Raw genomic sequence first — 15,948 nt, forward strand, 5'->3', positions numbered from 1 at the left:
CAGCTTTGAAAAGTGCTGTGAGCAGAGTATAACGGAGGGATTTAATTTAATGTAAAGCAGTCTTTTGCCTGCTCTGAGACTACTGCGTGGCTGTAGCCCTCCGTTCCGCTGGCGTTGGCTGGAGGCAGCAGCGGGCTGGGCAGGAATGGGCAGGAATTTGAGAAACCGTGTGCAAGGTATGGGGTTCGAAAGCAGGCGTGTGACTCCTGGGAGCTGTTCTGATGCCACCCTGTTCTTGACCCAAAAAGCACGACCATTTCTTCAGCATTTTGCAGGTGGGATTTAAGCTTTTGTTCTAACTGCAAGCATGCTGCAAGAAATGTTGGCCCATATAAGCCAGACAGGATCTCTAATCAGTTTTCACCAGTGCTGTTAGTACGTGTGTATATATAGATCCAACTTCTAATAAAATTCAATTCTTCAAAGCCCAAATTAGCTCTTGGAGGCAGAGGTTGCAAAGAAAGGGAGGCGTTTGCAGTGCCATCGATTGTAGAGTAACTAATGCTTGTAAAACGGGCACACCTTGCAGTTATGAAAACAAAGCAGGTTGAGACACGGTGGTCTGATCGTTTTCAGCGTTTCTGCTAGGGTAGTCACCCACCCCTTCCCCCAGGAAGAGCTGTCATTCTGAATCTGGTGGTGTTTGGGATCTGCATTAATGGGGTGAGAAGAAAGGAGGTGTGGAAGTTGAGCCCTTTTTTTTCCTGGCAATTCACAAGGGGTGAATTTCTACATCTAGGCTGCAGAGCCTTCTCCGAGGCACCGTCTTTATCAAGTGACTGATGGTGTTTCTTGCAGATTTTTGGATGAATGGGCTGGACTTTGCAAAACAGAGCTATGTTATCAGTTTGTTTAAAGATCTGCAAATGTGTGTGTTTCTCCAGACCAAAAAGAGAGAGATCGGCCAGGATGAGCTTGTGAACTGGGCAGTGTCTCCTGAGCTGGGGACATGTGGCTGAGTGGAAGAGGGTGAGGGAATTAGCACAGCAGGAATACTGTTTTGCTTTGCTTAGCATGCATTTCCATGCCTGTTTGTCTTTCCGTAGGCCAACCGTGAGGAGCAGAGCACCCTCTCTCCTCCCCATCTGGATGGATTCCTTGTAAGGGAAGCGCACTCAAGTCCCCAAGGACCAGGCCTCACTGATGACTGGGAAGCAAAGAGTACCCAGGAAAGCACTTTTATCACGGACTCCACCTCAGGAGCACCAGGAACTCGTCTCTAAGTAAAATCTGTGCTGCCGTCCGTGCAGACCCCAATGTCTGCTGCAATGGATACAGAATCAACGTATTCGGGATACTCCCATTACTCAGGTCACTCCAAAAAAGCCCACAGACAAGGGTAAGGAAATGCTTATTTTTAATTACTTGCTGCTCTAAGCTAGGATGTGTACTGTGGAGGAAAAAAATATAAGTCAGGATGAAATCACTGAGGCTACAGCTCCAGAGGAGATGCATGTGGAGAGTCCTCAAGCGGAACCAGGTGACAGGATAGGAAGCAATTATGCCACTAGCTTAATGACATTCAAACTATTACGTGCACGCTGGGGTCATGTATGGCCAGCAACGCTGGCGAAGCACTAGCAGAAGGAAAAGATCACTTAATTCTGCTCTTAAAGTGTGAGGGATAAGTAGAGTCTCTGGAGAGATGTGTCAGACTTCCTAGAGTGATATTGCCACTTGTTTTCTATTTTAATGCTATTTCTTTATTGTGTAACAACAAGGCTGCCTTTCTCTTCCCACCATCCTCCTGGCTACTCCTTGTTGGTGGTGTTTTTTAATAGAATTTGAGTGGTACTTGAGTCTACAGCAAGTCCTCTATCAGCATTGATTGGATTAGAAGTCAGGCTTTTCTGAACTTGAATAGCAAGTCCTCTTTCTGTCCTGGTAGCTCAGTGGCATCAAAATCCATCTTGCTCTAAAACATCTGATTACTTGGAAACTGTTTTTTCATCATCGTTAGTTTTAAATGCAAAGCTTGTGCTATTTACAGTCTTCATAATTTACAACTGAGCTGGTCCAAAATAACTTCACATTTCAGAAGCAATTATCCTGTGTGGTTGGAAAAAGAATTCTTCCACGAAATAGTCTCTTTGCTTGCAGTCTGTTTCTTGAGTAAAACATTTCATTTGCCTTTCTTCCCTTCTCCTTCAACACCCCCAACCCCCCAGTGCGGATTGTCCTTTGAAATTTAGAATACAATGTGGAAAGATGCCTTCGAAGTTCCCAAAAGAACATACAAAATCCCAGAGCCTCGTGCTGCAAACAGGAAAAAGTCTCATCCCATGCAACCTTTAGGCTCTGGTAATCCCAAAAGAGATGCAATGGCAAGAGCTGGGACCCTGGACGCTTCTGAGCTTTAAGCCAGCGCAGTGAGGGTCTCAGGTGCAAAGGCTGCTTTCCTCTCCAGGTAGGAAGGGAAGGGGAAATATTGGTGAGCAGATAGGTGGGGCTTATCTTGAGATATTCTTAAATGAGAAGCTGTGAGGCTTACAAGGGTATTCTGACAGTAAGCACTGCCCTGCTACCCTTGATATTCTTTGTAAGAGGCTAGCTGGGGGCTGCTGACCAGTGGAAACAAACTTCACCAGTTGTCCTACAGTGTTAAGAAGGTCTTAGCTGACAAGACTCCACATTGCAGGAACTAAGGCTGTCTGAGAAGTTAAACTGTCCCAGCCACCGGGCTGCAGGCTGCTCTGGGCGAGGTCACTTTCTGCCTCTTTGGAAGCTTGTTCTGTAACAAATGAAATCAATGTTGATCAAGAGATGAGCAAGCAGGAACTATAACCTAATGCTTAGGGCACCTGCTGCAAGTACAAGGTGTTGTAATTCCAGGCCATGCTCTCTGGTAACTTTCTTCTCCTCTTGTTTGGAAAAGGAGTCGTGACAGGCACAAATCGCCACGAAGCAAAGACGGCAGTCGATCCGAGAAGTCCGTCACTATCCAGGCACCTCCTGCAGAGCCGCTGCTGGGGAATGATGCCTCTCGGACAGAGGAGGGCCAGGTAAGGAGGGCGTGAAGGTACACCAGGAGTCTGGTTTCTGGAACAGAGCAAATGAGTAGGGGGTAGAATGTGTTGCTCACGTGCTGTTAATATGCTGCCATGACCTGTGGCTAGCATTTATTCACATGTTAAGCTGAGGTCTCGGTCTGTTTTGTCTTTCTGAGGGCATTGTTTTTGACAGCACCAGTGCTGACATGACTTACCCCTGGGGCACTAATTTACCTCTGTCTCCAAAGAGTGTCATCTGCTAAGGTCTATAGAAACGTATGTTTCCATCACCTCACTGTGCATTATTCAGGTCAATCGTTTCACCTATATGTACTCTTTTGTCTTTAGATGGGATTTGCTTGGGGTAATAGTGTAAAATGTTAGTGCCAGGATCCCACTGGGGAGGAGAGGCAAGAAATGTAAAGGTAACACGACATAGTTGGGAAGGGGAAAAAAAGCCCAAAACTCAGTGAAGCTGGTATATTAACACTGGATTAAATAAAGAATGGAAAAATGCTGCGTGTAATTGCATCTAGGATGGATCCAGTAATCTCTGCTGTAGCAGTTGATTTGAAGGTGCATTCTCATTTTCAAATAAGCACTGATGCTGCAAAACAAAGAGTGCAGGATGTTTCATTGCCTCCTGGGTTGGACTTTTGGTATGTTAATTTTTGGCTGCGGGGCTTCACCTCTACTTAAAAAATAATAATAAAAAAAAATAATATCGATGCCCAGTTTCCACCCCAATCATGTATGGTAGTACTTAAAACAGTATTTGTGTAGGTGCAAGTAGGCTTACTCCCTGTACATCCGCTTAGTGTTTTGTAACCAAGTGTTTGTTTTCAAGAGCTATTACTTTGAATACGTATAAATGTGCAGGTGAATTTTTACGTCCTTGTTTTCACACAGACCTCTTCAGTGCAGTTAAAAGTCAAACAAAAATAAGTTGATGCATGAACAAGAGTTTTCTCCTGCATGTCCTGGGTTGCATTCAGCAACTTTGTACCACTTGAGATTTAGACTTGTAAATGCATGATTTTTCTGCTTGTGCCACTTAATATGGGAGGAGCTTTCTTAAGTGGTAGACTGGGACTGAGGTTGCCTGTTTTCTTCTGGGCTGTAGCCTTAAGCTGCTGTCATGTTTCAATCCATTCTCTATTGTGCAGTTTCTTGTCAATCAAATGGGGGAAATTACGCAGAACTATTTCATACATAAGCATAAAATACTTGAAATGCTTAGATTGCTTTACTGGAGACACTGGCAAAAAGGAAGATGTGATATGATTATGCTCCCTTTCAGGACATCTTGCAATGCAGAAATCTCTCTTTGTTTTGATGAGGAATGACTCAAAACTCAGATAAATTCAAGTTCCTGACTGTGGTTGGTCTCCCTCAAAGCCCTGCCACAGTAGGCAGGGAGGTATTGGTGTTATGAAGAGCATCAGGAGGTAAATCACGGGAGTTGTTCGTAGTAGTGTTGCTGCCTCTGTCCACTGCTCTCCCAAGGATTCTTGAAGACTCTCTCCTGTAGCTATTTTAAGGAGGTGAATAATGGTTTAAAAGTGCTGTGATATGTAGGAAGCCCTGCAGTTGTACACACCTACAGCACTCTTCTGTCTATAGGTATCATGTCTCATGCTTAAAACGATGCCTATTTCTTTAAAACAAAGTGCTTAGATCAGCATACATGGCTGCCAAAGTCTGGGAGAAGGTGTAAATCCTATTAATGACACAGGCTGCAGAAAGACAGACTCAGGAGGGTGAAAGGAAAAGCAAAACGTGGACGTCTGAATGAGCCTTGTAGCTACAAAGGTGTCAGGTGCCAGGCAAGAAAACACAGGCATTGCTGCTGTTTGGTGTTTGTATGAGGTAACAGGAGTCTTCTCCTGCCCAAGTCACTTCAGCAGCAACTGTGAATCAAATCCGTACGTGTCAGCATAACTCCTTGGTCATGCCAGCAGCTGGAAGGAGCAATTGGAGGCATGATGGTGTGGGTGGCAGTCCTAGCTCGCCAAAGTCCTCTGAAATAAACTAGGGAAGAAATGAGGTTTTCGGGAAAAAAAGATGTAATCTGAAGCTTGACTATATTGGTAGTGTGGGATCCTCAAAGTTAAAGCACTATACCTGCAAATATCCTTGTTGACCACCTATAGTTTTTTTGGTTTAACTAAGCTTTTATTAGAATATGCCAGCTACTGAGAGCAGTGCTACTGTAGAGGAGGGGAAAAAAAAAAAGAAAAAGGTAGAGGAACTTGCTGGAAATGCAGTTGCTCCTCTTACTGATGGAAAAACAATGCGTGAACATGTCTTTGATTGTGTAGTGACTACAGCTGACCTGAAATGAAACTTTCCCTTCCAGGTGATTCTGTGATGCACTTGAACCATAAAATTTGTGGGAAAAGTGCTAGTCCTTGTCTTGCACGTAGGACTTGATGGTTACTGCAGTTTCCAAGAGTTATGTCATATTGCTTGTTAAGTGTGCCAGAAGAACTGCCTCTGGGGTACAGTGAGTGGTATAGGAAGTTGAGCTACCTGCTTTATAGTTACAGGTCTTTAACATTTATAGTCAGTGTTTTAGAGGAACTGCTGCTATTTCCAAAACTTTGCTAATTTTTCAGGATTGGTTATTCAATATATTGAAGGTGTTGATTTTTCTTAGCAGACTTAAGTTTCTTGTAGCAATCCTTTTCCAGGCCAAATAATAAAAGAAAAGGACCTGGAAGAAATAACCTGATTGTTTCACTGACGTTTTTGTTTCTCTTTCTCCTTTAGGATGACAACTGGGGTGAGACCACAACAGCAATCACAGGCACCTCTGAGCACAGCATTTCCCAGGAGGACATAGCCAGGATCAGTAAGGATCTGGAGGACAGCGTTGGGTTGGACTGCAAACGTTACCTGGGTTTAACAGTGGCAGCTGTTCTCGGACTCCTCGTCTTCCTTACCCCCATCGCCTTCATTCTGTTACCCCAGGTCCTGTGGCGGGATGATCTGGAGCCGTGTGGTACTGTCTGTGAGGGACTGTTCATCTCTGTGGCGTTTAAACTCCTCATTCTTCTGATTGGGACCTGGGCTCTGTTCTTCCGCCAGCCCAAGGCAGACCTACCGAGGGTGTTTGTGTTTCGGGCCCTCTTGTTGGTCCTCATCTTCCTGTTTGTGTTTTCCTACTGGCTTTTTTATGGCGTTCGCATCTTGGACTCGAAGGACACCAACTACCAAGGAATAGTGCAGTATGCGGTGTCCCTGGTGGATGCTCTGCTCTTCATTCACTACTTGGCCATTGTGCTGCTGGAGCTACGGCAGCTGCAGCCCATGTTCACTGTCAAGGTAGTTCGGTCAACAGATGGAGAGTCGCGATACTACAGCTTGGGGCATTTGAGGTGGGTACAAGCTGCTGAAGTCCAGCGGTGCAGGTAAATGTGGCTGTGCCACAGCGCAAAGCGCCAACTGCTTTTGTTTGTGCGGTACCTCTGGTTTCTGAATGTTCCCCCAGAGGTTTCTGAACCTTCCACTGGAGGAAAGGGGAGAGGCTTCCTTGTGTGGCTCAGGCTGGTTTGTGCTTTTTGGTTGTGCGGACTGAAGGTCATTTTGAGAGCATGCTGCAGGGCATTGCTCTTCAGAGCCTCCTGACTGGCAAACCAGTCCCTTGCGTTCGTGTGGCAGGGGCTGAAGGAAGTGGTCCTGTGTGAGAAGCATTCAGCAACTTAATGTGCTAAAATGCAGAAAACATCTGTGTCCTCACTGCCCTGTGCAGCCAAGAGCTGTGGAAGGAACCTGAATAAACATCCCTTAAGTCAAATTGAGCACTGTCACTCAAGCTCCTGTGTGAGCCATTGACAGCTGGTTGAAATGCTTGCATTCAGGTGTTTGAGCTCTGACACCTGATTTTGTGACAGGTGGGAGATGCCTTGAAGGGTGTAGACAGATAGCTGCACCATGGGATGCTTTCAGTGACCAGGGACTCTTTTTCCTTTTTTCTAAGACTGGGAGTTGACTGCATTTTTTGTGTTGGCTCTGGGGAAACTCCTTCTGAACCAGTTCCCTTAATGTGGCCAAACTCCCATCAGTTTGGACTCATAAGAACAATATTTTTAATGAGTACTGGGGCACACGTAGGTGCAAGCTGTTTTTTTTCTTTTTAGTCGTGCTGTACTTCTCCTGGGTTGGTTCTGTGTCATGATGGTACCTGCTCTTTTTGTCATTGGTGTTGATCAGTCTGCTGGGTCAGATGTTGGGATTGTTTGGGAGATGTGCAATATCTATAGGTCTGATGCATGCCTGCCTCAGCCTTTCTACTGGGATTAACGCTTCCCTCAGCAGAGGTGCAAGAAAGGACAGGTGTCTCAATCTCCTTGGTTCCGGTGTCCTATGAGGATGTCTAAAAATCTTTCAGTTCCTGTGCCCTGTGAAGCCAGCAGCTGAGCTCTGAAGATGATTCCCCAGACTGTATGTGCACTCAAGCATCTGTTCCACTTATCTTGTCCAGACCCCTGCGGCATGCATATTTATTGCAGATGGAGAGATTAGTGTCTGCTTGTTTAAGTGGATGTAGGAACAGTCTCCTGCAGCCATTAGCTTAGCAATGGAATTGCTTTGAAGCAGATTTAGTGGTTGAAGCTCAAGTCTGGAAGTCGACTCTTGGATGCTGATCCTGGCTTAATGGGAGAACCCGTGATCTCGTGAATGAACCAGGTCTGGGCTCTGCTGTATTTTCCTTCTCAGCAAAATGTGAAGCAGAGCCCCTTTTCTGTAATGGAAGCTCTCCGGTTGACTTACAAAAAGGTCACCTTTGGAGGTTTAAAAAAACACAGTGGAGATTACTTTTTTTCTTTTTAAACTTAGAAATTCATCTGTGGTAACTGGCAGACCCAGGGGAGCCTTTCAGACTAGAGAGGTGGAGAGAACTACCAAAGATCCCCCTTGTACTACAGTTGTGTGCTTTGGGGTATGCCAGGGCAGTTCTCACATGGGTGAATTCAGCCCAGAAAATTCAGTATTTGTATTTATGTACCTGTATATACACACACGTGCATGCTTGGTCTGAGAGGGTTTGATGGTTGCTTGGTGGTAGACTGTGGGTTTGTGTTCAGAGGAATTAAGATCCTACTTGTGCCAAAGTCTACATGTCTGTCTTTAACCATGCAAGTAATCTTGCCATCCGAGACAAATCTGCTTGAGAATCAAGACCTAAACACTTAATAGCACATGTGTTAGAAACAATGTTCTCTCAGGCTTTCTCTTTGCAGCAAGGCTTTGGAATGCCTTGGGTGATTGTGAGGGCAGCAAGGACTTGTAAAACCTAGGGTGAAATCTGAGATGCATGAAAAATTAATAACTTTTCATTTGTTGGCAAGCTGATTGCAATTTTGTTTGGCATATTGAATCCAAACCACGCAGAATGTAGATGCTTCAGCATCTTGTGTTATGGGAGAGTCTTGTCAAGCATGTCTAATAATGGTGAAGTAGTGTTGCTTTTTCCTTAGTTTCAGGCAGCTGTATGACATGTCTGTGATGTCTTTACATCTTTGTTGAAGTAAAAGTAGACCCGTGCAGGTCTGACTGGAGGCCAGGCGTCTCCCAGTTAAGGAACAACATGTTCTTCTTCCATCTCTCTGCCTTTTGCTGAAAGCAACAGGAGAGTTATTTGTGTACAAATGGCAGGGGCTGCTGGTCTTGATGCTGAATGTGATCCCAATCTGGTAAACACTATAAGAAATGAGTGTAGTTCATATCTCCATCTTCTAAAGGTTTAGGACTGCAAGGTGCAAAGTGTGAGAAATTTGGCATCTTGAATACCTTTGCCATGTAATCTTGCAAATTGTCCGTGAAGGTGCTGGCATGATTGTATGTGAAATGTCACGGAGGCTGCCTTCTGCCTCTGGCAGGGGCGCTGGGCTGGAACAGGAGGTCTGATGGAGGAATGTGGGGATGTGCAAAGACGGTGAGAGTTCTTCAGGAAGACTGGAGAAGAAGCAGCCTTGTGAGCATGCTGGAGAGAGGGTCATAGCTATGACAGAGTATGTGTATAATGCTTGTTGCTGCCCATGGGCTCTTTCCATTTACCACTGTGCATGTTTGCCTCACCCCAGCCCTTTTGAAGGTGTCATAGATAGGTTGTGGGCTACCACCTGGAAGGAGGAAGCATGCTTCAACAGGTATAAAAAATCTGGCTGCCTCCTGAAATCAAAACCTTGTTGCCTCAGCCTGACCTTTCATCGTCTTCGTGCTCCCAAAGGTCTGAAAGTTTTGGTCCCTGCTTCGCCATGGAGTCTGCCTGCATTAACCATCCAAAAGAGGCTCCCAAGGGGCTGGTGTTGAGAAGGCTCTTGGGACATCTAACTTTTTGTGTGGTGTTTCTTCTTGAAGTAGCTCTGGATCTTTTCCATAGCAAAAGTGTCAATCTTTTCAATCGCAGGTGCAAGCTCTCAAATTCTGTGTCTTCTCTGATGAGACAGAGGGAGCTGCTATTTAAGTGTGAGGAAAAGAAACTTCTATGGGGGAGAAGGGAAGAAATCAACATCTCAGCCACCCTTTTGGAAAACCATGTTTTTGCGAGGTAGGGTAGATGGGATTTTCCATCCTTCCCGGCTCCAAGTGGAGCCAAGAAGCTGAATATGCTGGGTTTAATATTCCACACCATCCTTGAGAGCCCTGGGCCGTATTTGGGAGTAGTTCCCCAAATTCATATTATAATTAACCTATTAATAGCCTGGCTTGGTCCCACCCCCAGCACTTTGGTTCTAACTTTTCTTTCGGGAGGCTCGACTGCCAAAATGTGCGTTCCCTTTGGCAGTGACTCAGAGTTTGGCAGGGGGAGGTAAAAATTAAAGTGGAGTCCCCATGAACGTGGTGCCAAGTCTCGGCTTACTGACTGCTCTGCTGCTCCTGGCAGGAGGAGCTGCCCTGCCAGGCAGGGGAATGCTTTACGGGGGTACCTATGGGCAAAGAGCAGGGAGGAGAGCAGAGGCAGGGAAGTAAGGCCTGGGAAAAATGCAAGAGAGGTTGGGTGGGGATGCTGGCGAGACTTTTGAAAGCAAGAACAAAGGGGAACAAAGGTGGGGAAGAGTGACAGGAGATAACTTTTCTGTTGAAAGGCTCATTGCGTTGTAAGCTGAGGCTTGGATTTGCAGTCTGACAGATAGGGACATTGATGGCAGCTGTAAGCCACAGTTCTGCTCCTTCTGGATGGTTCAGAAATAATCTAGGAAGGATGTTGCTGGAGAAAGCCCTCCTCTTCTGTAGTGAGGGTGCTGGACTTACTCCCTTCCTCTCCAGTGAGTATTCTTTCCCCAGCCTAGAGCTTTGCTAGTCTAGACAGCTCAGGAAAATGAATGGCTTCAAACACACATGGTAATTACTGATCTTATGCATTGATTGTGTGTTGGGCTATAGCACAAGCATGGCTTTCTGAGGTTAGAAATGTCTATGAGTGGGTCCTTCTCCCTTTTTCTCATCTCTGCAGTAGGAATATGAGAAGCACAGCTGTGACAGTTCATGTGTCTGTAGGAACTACTGAGAGCTCCAGTCTGCTTTTTTTTGTCCTTCCTCGTGTAAGCTTGTTGTTATGAACTGGTGGGTTGGGAAGCCAGCTGGGAGGCCACCGTACAGCTTTGGAGTCAGGATACAGCTTCTGCAGGCTGTTGTGAGCTGGGTGTTCTTTGTCCATCTAATCAAGACAAGTTTGGTACTGAGAAATAGTAGCTCCATATGGAAAAAGTCTGTTAGAGTGTTGCCCTTCCCTGTGTTTTCCATCTGTATTTGGATAGGTGTTTTGCTGAACCGTGGTTTAAAATCCAGCAAGGGAGCAGCTGCTTCCTCAAAGCAGGTGTATGTCTCCGAAGAGCCTGTACCTTCCCTGCAGGAGTTAGCCATATCTTCTTGAGGAATCTTGTGGCTTGTACATGCTCACAAAACGAAGAAGATTCATGAAAGTGTTTTGGAAGGGGAGCCTGTCTCTTGGCTGACCTGGAGCAGCAGAGCATGTTTCTTAGGTGGTGCTTGAATTCCTTACCTTTAACACAAAACAAAGCTGAAACAGAATGGTCTGGTGGAAGATGCCTCTTTTGATCCAACTGCTTTGGGTTGGCAGTCTTGTATATGTTGAACCTACTGCTTGTAAAACTGATCTCTAGGCTGCCAGTATTTATTGATTTAATCTGATAAGCAGTCTCTTGCGCGTGCCCCTTGGTGCCACCAGGGTCAGGCTCCCTAGTAAGAGAGCAATTAGAGGGCTAAGGACTGGGAAGAAGCTTCTCCGTACTGCAGACTGCTTTTCTATGCCTTGCACATCTGATTTTGCAACACATAGGTGTTGCTCAGATGAGTCCTCCCCTTATTAAGGGTGAAATTTTTCCATTTAATAACACCTGGTCAAGATTTGAACTGTATGGAGAGCTCCTGCCTGGAGTTCTGTCAACAATTCTCTCTTGACTTTGCTGTCTTAAAATCTCCCTGCCCCACAGAAGGAAAGCTTCCATGGCATATGACGCCTTTGTTTCTGTTTTCCAGCGTGGTGAAATGTATCGGCTTAACCATGGGTTTAGGAAGCCACACGTCTTGCCTGAGGCACGAACTGCTGAAACCATGCTGCGTTCTGGTGAAGGAACTTCATAATGTGCATCTAATTAAATTGGTTATTCCCACTGTGACTGATCCCATGCACTTGCGGGCTATTTCTGTTTCCAATTGGGTGGTCAAGTGTGACTGCAGAACACTCATCTGTGTGCATTGGTGCAGTCCTGTATCTGCCCTGATAAATCCTGCTGGATGCTGTCTGGGCTTGCACACTCTGCCCCGCTTGCAGGTCTGCCTTCCCAGGGACCAGAGGAATTACTCTGACCCTCTTTTCTCCGTGGCATTTCTTCAACCATCACCATCTTTCACAGTGATAAACGCTAGTGATGAAAGAGATTGAGCTGATGGGTTTTTACCTTGTTCTGTAGTAAAACATCTTATTAACTGTCCTGCTGCCTTGATTACAGGAGCTTCCTACAACATCATGTTCCACAAACAAGCTGCTTTGCAGAGCAGTTCTGTTGCCAGCGCCTGTGTGAAATTAGCCTCCTTCCTGAATGCATTTTCTCAGTCCTGAAATCCATACAAAGCACCCTGATGAGCATTTGTTCCCCATCCTTTCACCAAACTTGATGAGCACTGGCACTGAGTACTCTCTCCTCCCAAGAAGTTCTGTGATAGCTGGCTAAATGGGTGTTAATTGCATCTGCAAGTGCGAAGCTCCTGAAGAAACTGAGCTGTGTGCTCCAGAGCAGCTTTTTTAGCACTGAGAGGTGTCAGACTTGTAACCTCCAAGCTAATGTCTCTCCAGCAGCACTTCACATAACTGGGTGTTTACAGCCACCTTTTTGCAACCCATCTTTTCTATGGCTGGGCTGCTTCTCCACGCTCACTTTGATGGGCTTGCAGAACTGTCTGCAGTTGTATGTATGACGTGTAGTTGAGCATTAGCACCCTTCAGATGCCCCATCCGAAGGAGGGTAGCTCCAACTTGGGGCTGGGCTGGTAATGACTTAATGGGAAAAGACTTCCAACTTTATTTTCAGTCATTCTTAGTCACAGGCCATACCTCTCCCACCTGCATCTGCTGCCTTGACTCCAGGAGGATGGTGCCACAGAGAGCGGCTCACCTGGTTGCTGTGAGGGTGGCAGTGGAATTGCAGAAGTGAGTTTTGCTGTGAAATTGTAGAACAGAGTTAATTTTCCAGCAGCCTCTGCAGAACTGCATTCTGCTCCCTGCAGAGCAGGGAGAAGTCTCCTTTGATGCTTGAGATGAGTTATGGCAGTGGTGCCTTGCTCTGTTTTACGAGGGGGGCATGTTGTCAGCAAAGACCAGCTAGGACTTCTTACTTGGGTCAGAGCAACACCTCATTAAGAGGATGTTTATTTGTGACAGTAGTGAACAGCAGGCTCTGGGAGTGCCAGATGCTTCTCATTAGGAGGGGGGTGAAAGTCTAGGATGGACCATCAGTATCTGACTGCATGCACAACATATCTGACTGCGTGTACCACGCATCTGGGAATGTCTGATGTGGTGAAGCCTGGTAGGGCTCTGTTTTTTCTTGAAAGGAGCATGTTTTTTTTTAGCTTCTTGTCTTTCTGTGTACAGTTTCCAGAAGGCTTTAACGCATGGCTTTACACACAGAACTGTTCTTCATTTCGATAAAGATGCCAGAGCTCGAGGGACTGAAGTGCCCACGGTCATCTTGCCTCCCCTCTCTCCTCCCTTGTTTGATCTGGGCTGCATTGCTCCCTTTTTTTGTGCATCTCTCCTCCGTGCCAGCGGGGAACCTCCTGTGGGCTGCTGCGGTCCTACAGAATTACATTTCACGAGCCCCAGGCATGCCAATAAAATAACGATATAAACACGAACCCTCACAAACTCATGGGCTGTGCTTTTCAAGGCTGTATTTACACCCCCACGTGTGCTCACAACCCCTGCTGTGTTTTTCTATCAGAGGAGCGTGGAGTCGGCCTGGTAGGCCGCGGCCCAGGTAGCACTTGTGTTCCCCTGTGAAAGCACCAAGCCGCAGTGACTAGTAGTAGCACAGGGTGATTGTTATACCCCTGAGCGCTCTCACATTTTTGGAATGCTTAATCCTTTAAAAGTTTACAGGCGTACTTGTACGTGAAGGGCCCGCGGTCAATTATTAATCCCCTTGGCTAGTACAGTATCGCTTGCTCTCTCACAGGGAGCTGCTCGGCAGCTTCTGAGGGAGGTGGTGTGGAGGAAATGTCTTTGTTTTCATCTGCAGGGGTTTTTCTTCTTGTTGGTTTCTTTCGAAGTCAGCAGTGCCCAGAAGTAGGGCAGGTACCCCAGCCTACCCTGTACTTAAAGGGTTTGCTGTGTAATTTCTTTTCCCTGCTGTCTGTGCCCTCCAACTCGCCTGCGTGTACCGCCCACGGAGACAGATGGTCTCCCTAAGCTGCTGAACAAATTTTGTGGCCGTGAAGATGCTTTTATCTTCAAATGCTGGAGAAAAGAAAAAAAAAATCCACCCCCCTCAACCTTTAACATCCATTTCTTGTGGTGAATGATGAAATAAAAATATTCTGCAAAGGAGCAAGCTGTGTGCCCTTTGGGGGAAAGGAGGCGGCTTAGTTTTTGTTAAAAGTGGAAGAAATTGAGAATTTACAGTTCTCATACGGCACAGCCCAAATGATGTTTAAGAAAGCTGGAAGCTACCTACCCTGAAGGAATAAGGAGGAGTTACTAGGGAGCTGGGTGGTAATAAAAGAAATTTTGACACAAAACTGAGGGCAGTATTTGCACTCGTGAATTAATTTCTTCCTCCAGCATGCACCCATGTAAATGTACCTCTGTGCTTAAACTCCCCTTGTGCAGTTCAGCTCAAGTGAGGATTTCGGTTGAAGTTTTTGGGGGAGCTATTCTGGCAGACAGCAAAACAGGCTCCTGTCACAGAAGGAAGGACTTCTGAGGCATGAAGGCTGCTGGCTCTGCTTTGTATTCCCTAAATCCCAATAAAGGGTAATCTGCATCCTTTTGGGACTGGATTGGAGAAGATTAGCTTGGAAGTGTGGATCATATCCACACAGCCTCAGCAGTGTTTGCAAGGTAGCTGGGTGCTGGCTTTAGACTGTGGTGCTTTGGCTTGGGAAAAGTCAGCAGTGGGTGGGATGCTGTGCAGGAGAGGGCTGGGCTGCAGTCTGGGTGAGCTGATGCTCCTCCATGTGAAAGGGTCTGGTAGTGCCTGTGCAGACCCACATGGAAATAACGCTGAGCCTCATCAGGACAGGTATCTGGATGGGTGCACCATGCATGGACAAAGGGAGTGATGATGTCTCAGTGCGGGTATAGCAGCTTCCTTCAGCAAACTGTCCCAAACCAGTTGGTTTCAGGAACCAGGTTAACTAAACCTGTATATATTTGTGTTTATGCTAGGCTTAAAACGTAGCTTGAATTATCTTGCTTGTGTAATCCCACTTGGCTGCCCACTTCAGCCAGGAGTAGTTTCTTGGAACAGCTCTGAGATTGTGTGAGAGAAATCCTAGAAGAAGTTAAAGCTGCTGTGTAGACGCAAATAACAGACTTTACTCTGGCCACATTAATCCTGTCCCCTGCTGGGGGTGGAGTAAGAGGTGATCCTCTTTCCTAAGAGAGTACCCTGCCAAGCTGCCACTGGAGCAAGAGCTGAGTACTGCTTTTTTATTGCAGCATCGTCTAAATGTAAGGTCCCATTACCACATTGGAGTTTTGCTGCCAGCAAGAAGCTTTGAATGTTCTCTTTCTGTTGCTTCCTTGGAAGTAAAGTTGCATTTCTTAGCTTTCATTTAAAAAACAAAACAAAAAGCTTAGTTACTTTGCAACTATTAATGTAACTTGCAGAATTCCTCAGTAATATCTGCAAGATGTCTGAAGACGCTCCCCTTTTATGTCGCATGCTCAGGCTTTAAATTATCTTCTGAAAATGTGGGCTGTTACAAACTTCTTGCTGTGCCTGACGGTTCCAGCATATTTACTTTTTTTTAGAAGCTCAGGCTAATCAGAGGCATGGTTTACATGCGTGATAGGGAGAAGAAACACATTGCTGCCACAGATACACCAGTCCCAGGCACTGGAAGCAGTAATCAGGGTGCTGGGTGCCAGGTGCTGCAAGGTGTCTAGGTGCTTCAGGAGTGGGGCACTCTGTCTGCACATGGTGCCTGTGTCAGTCTTTGATGCAGGGTGAGTTCTTGGTATCCCTCCCAACTTCTGTGTTCAAAAGGTAACACTTCACTTGAGTTGATTTTTTTTTTTAAAACAAACAAGAACAGCTGGGGGTCAGGATCATGTCCCTCCTGTGTCTTAAGGCCTGTTCAAAACTCCTTAAATGCTGAGTATAACTTCAGGTGTGTAGACACTTTTAAAAGAGGTCAAGCCTCCCTCAAATACTTTATGTATGTTTTGAGAAGATGAGCTGTCAGCTCAAGAGCCGATGCTATT

At 46.0% G+C, this 15,948-nt stretch overlaps 1 protein-coding gene across 2 annotated transcripts in view; it reads left to right on the forward strand.

Annotated features, from left to right (window-relative positions):
- The window catches only part of VANGL1 (VANGL planar cell polarity protein 1), a 40,780-nt gene that overhangs the window by 6,652 nt on the left and 18,180 nt on the right, over positions 1-15,948 (forward strand). For both annotated transcript variants that reach the window (XM_040571507.1, XM_040571516.1), the window contains exons 2-4: positions 1,047-1,339; positions 2,876-3,002; positions 5,763-6,370. In XM_040571507.1, coding sequence (XP_040427441.1) covers positions 1,257-1,339; positions 2,876-3,002; positions 5,763-6,370 — 818 coding nt within the window. In that variant the 5' untranslated portion in view covers positions 1,047-1,256. The remainder of the gene's footprint in view (positions 1-1,046; positions 1,340-2,875; positions 3,003-5,762; positions 6,371-15,948) is intronic.

Source organism: Cygnus olor, chromosome 1 (assembly GCF_009769625.2).
Source record: "Cygnus olor isolate bCygOlo1 chromosome 1, bCygOlo1.pri.v2, whole genome shotgun sequence".
Taxonomy (NCBI): Eukaryota; Metazoa; Chordata; class Aves; order Anseriformes; family Anatidae; genus Cygnus; species Cygnus olor.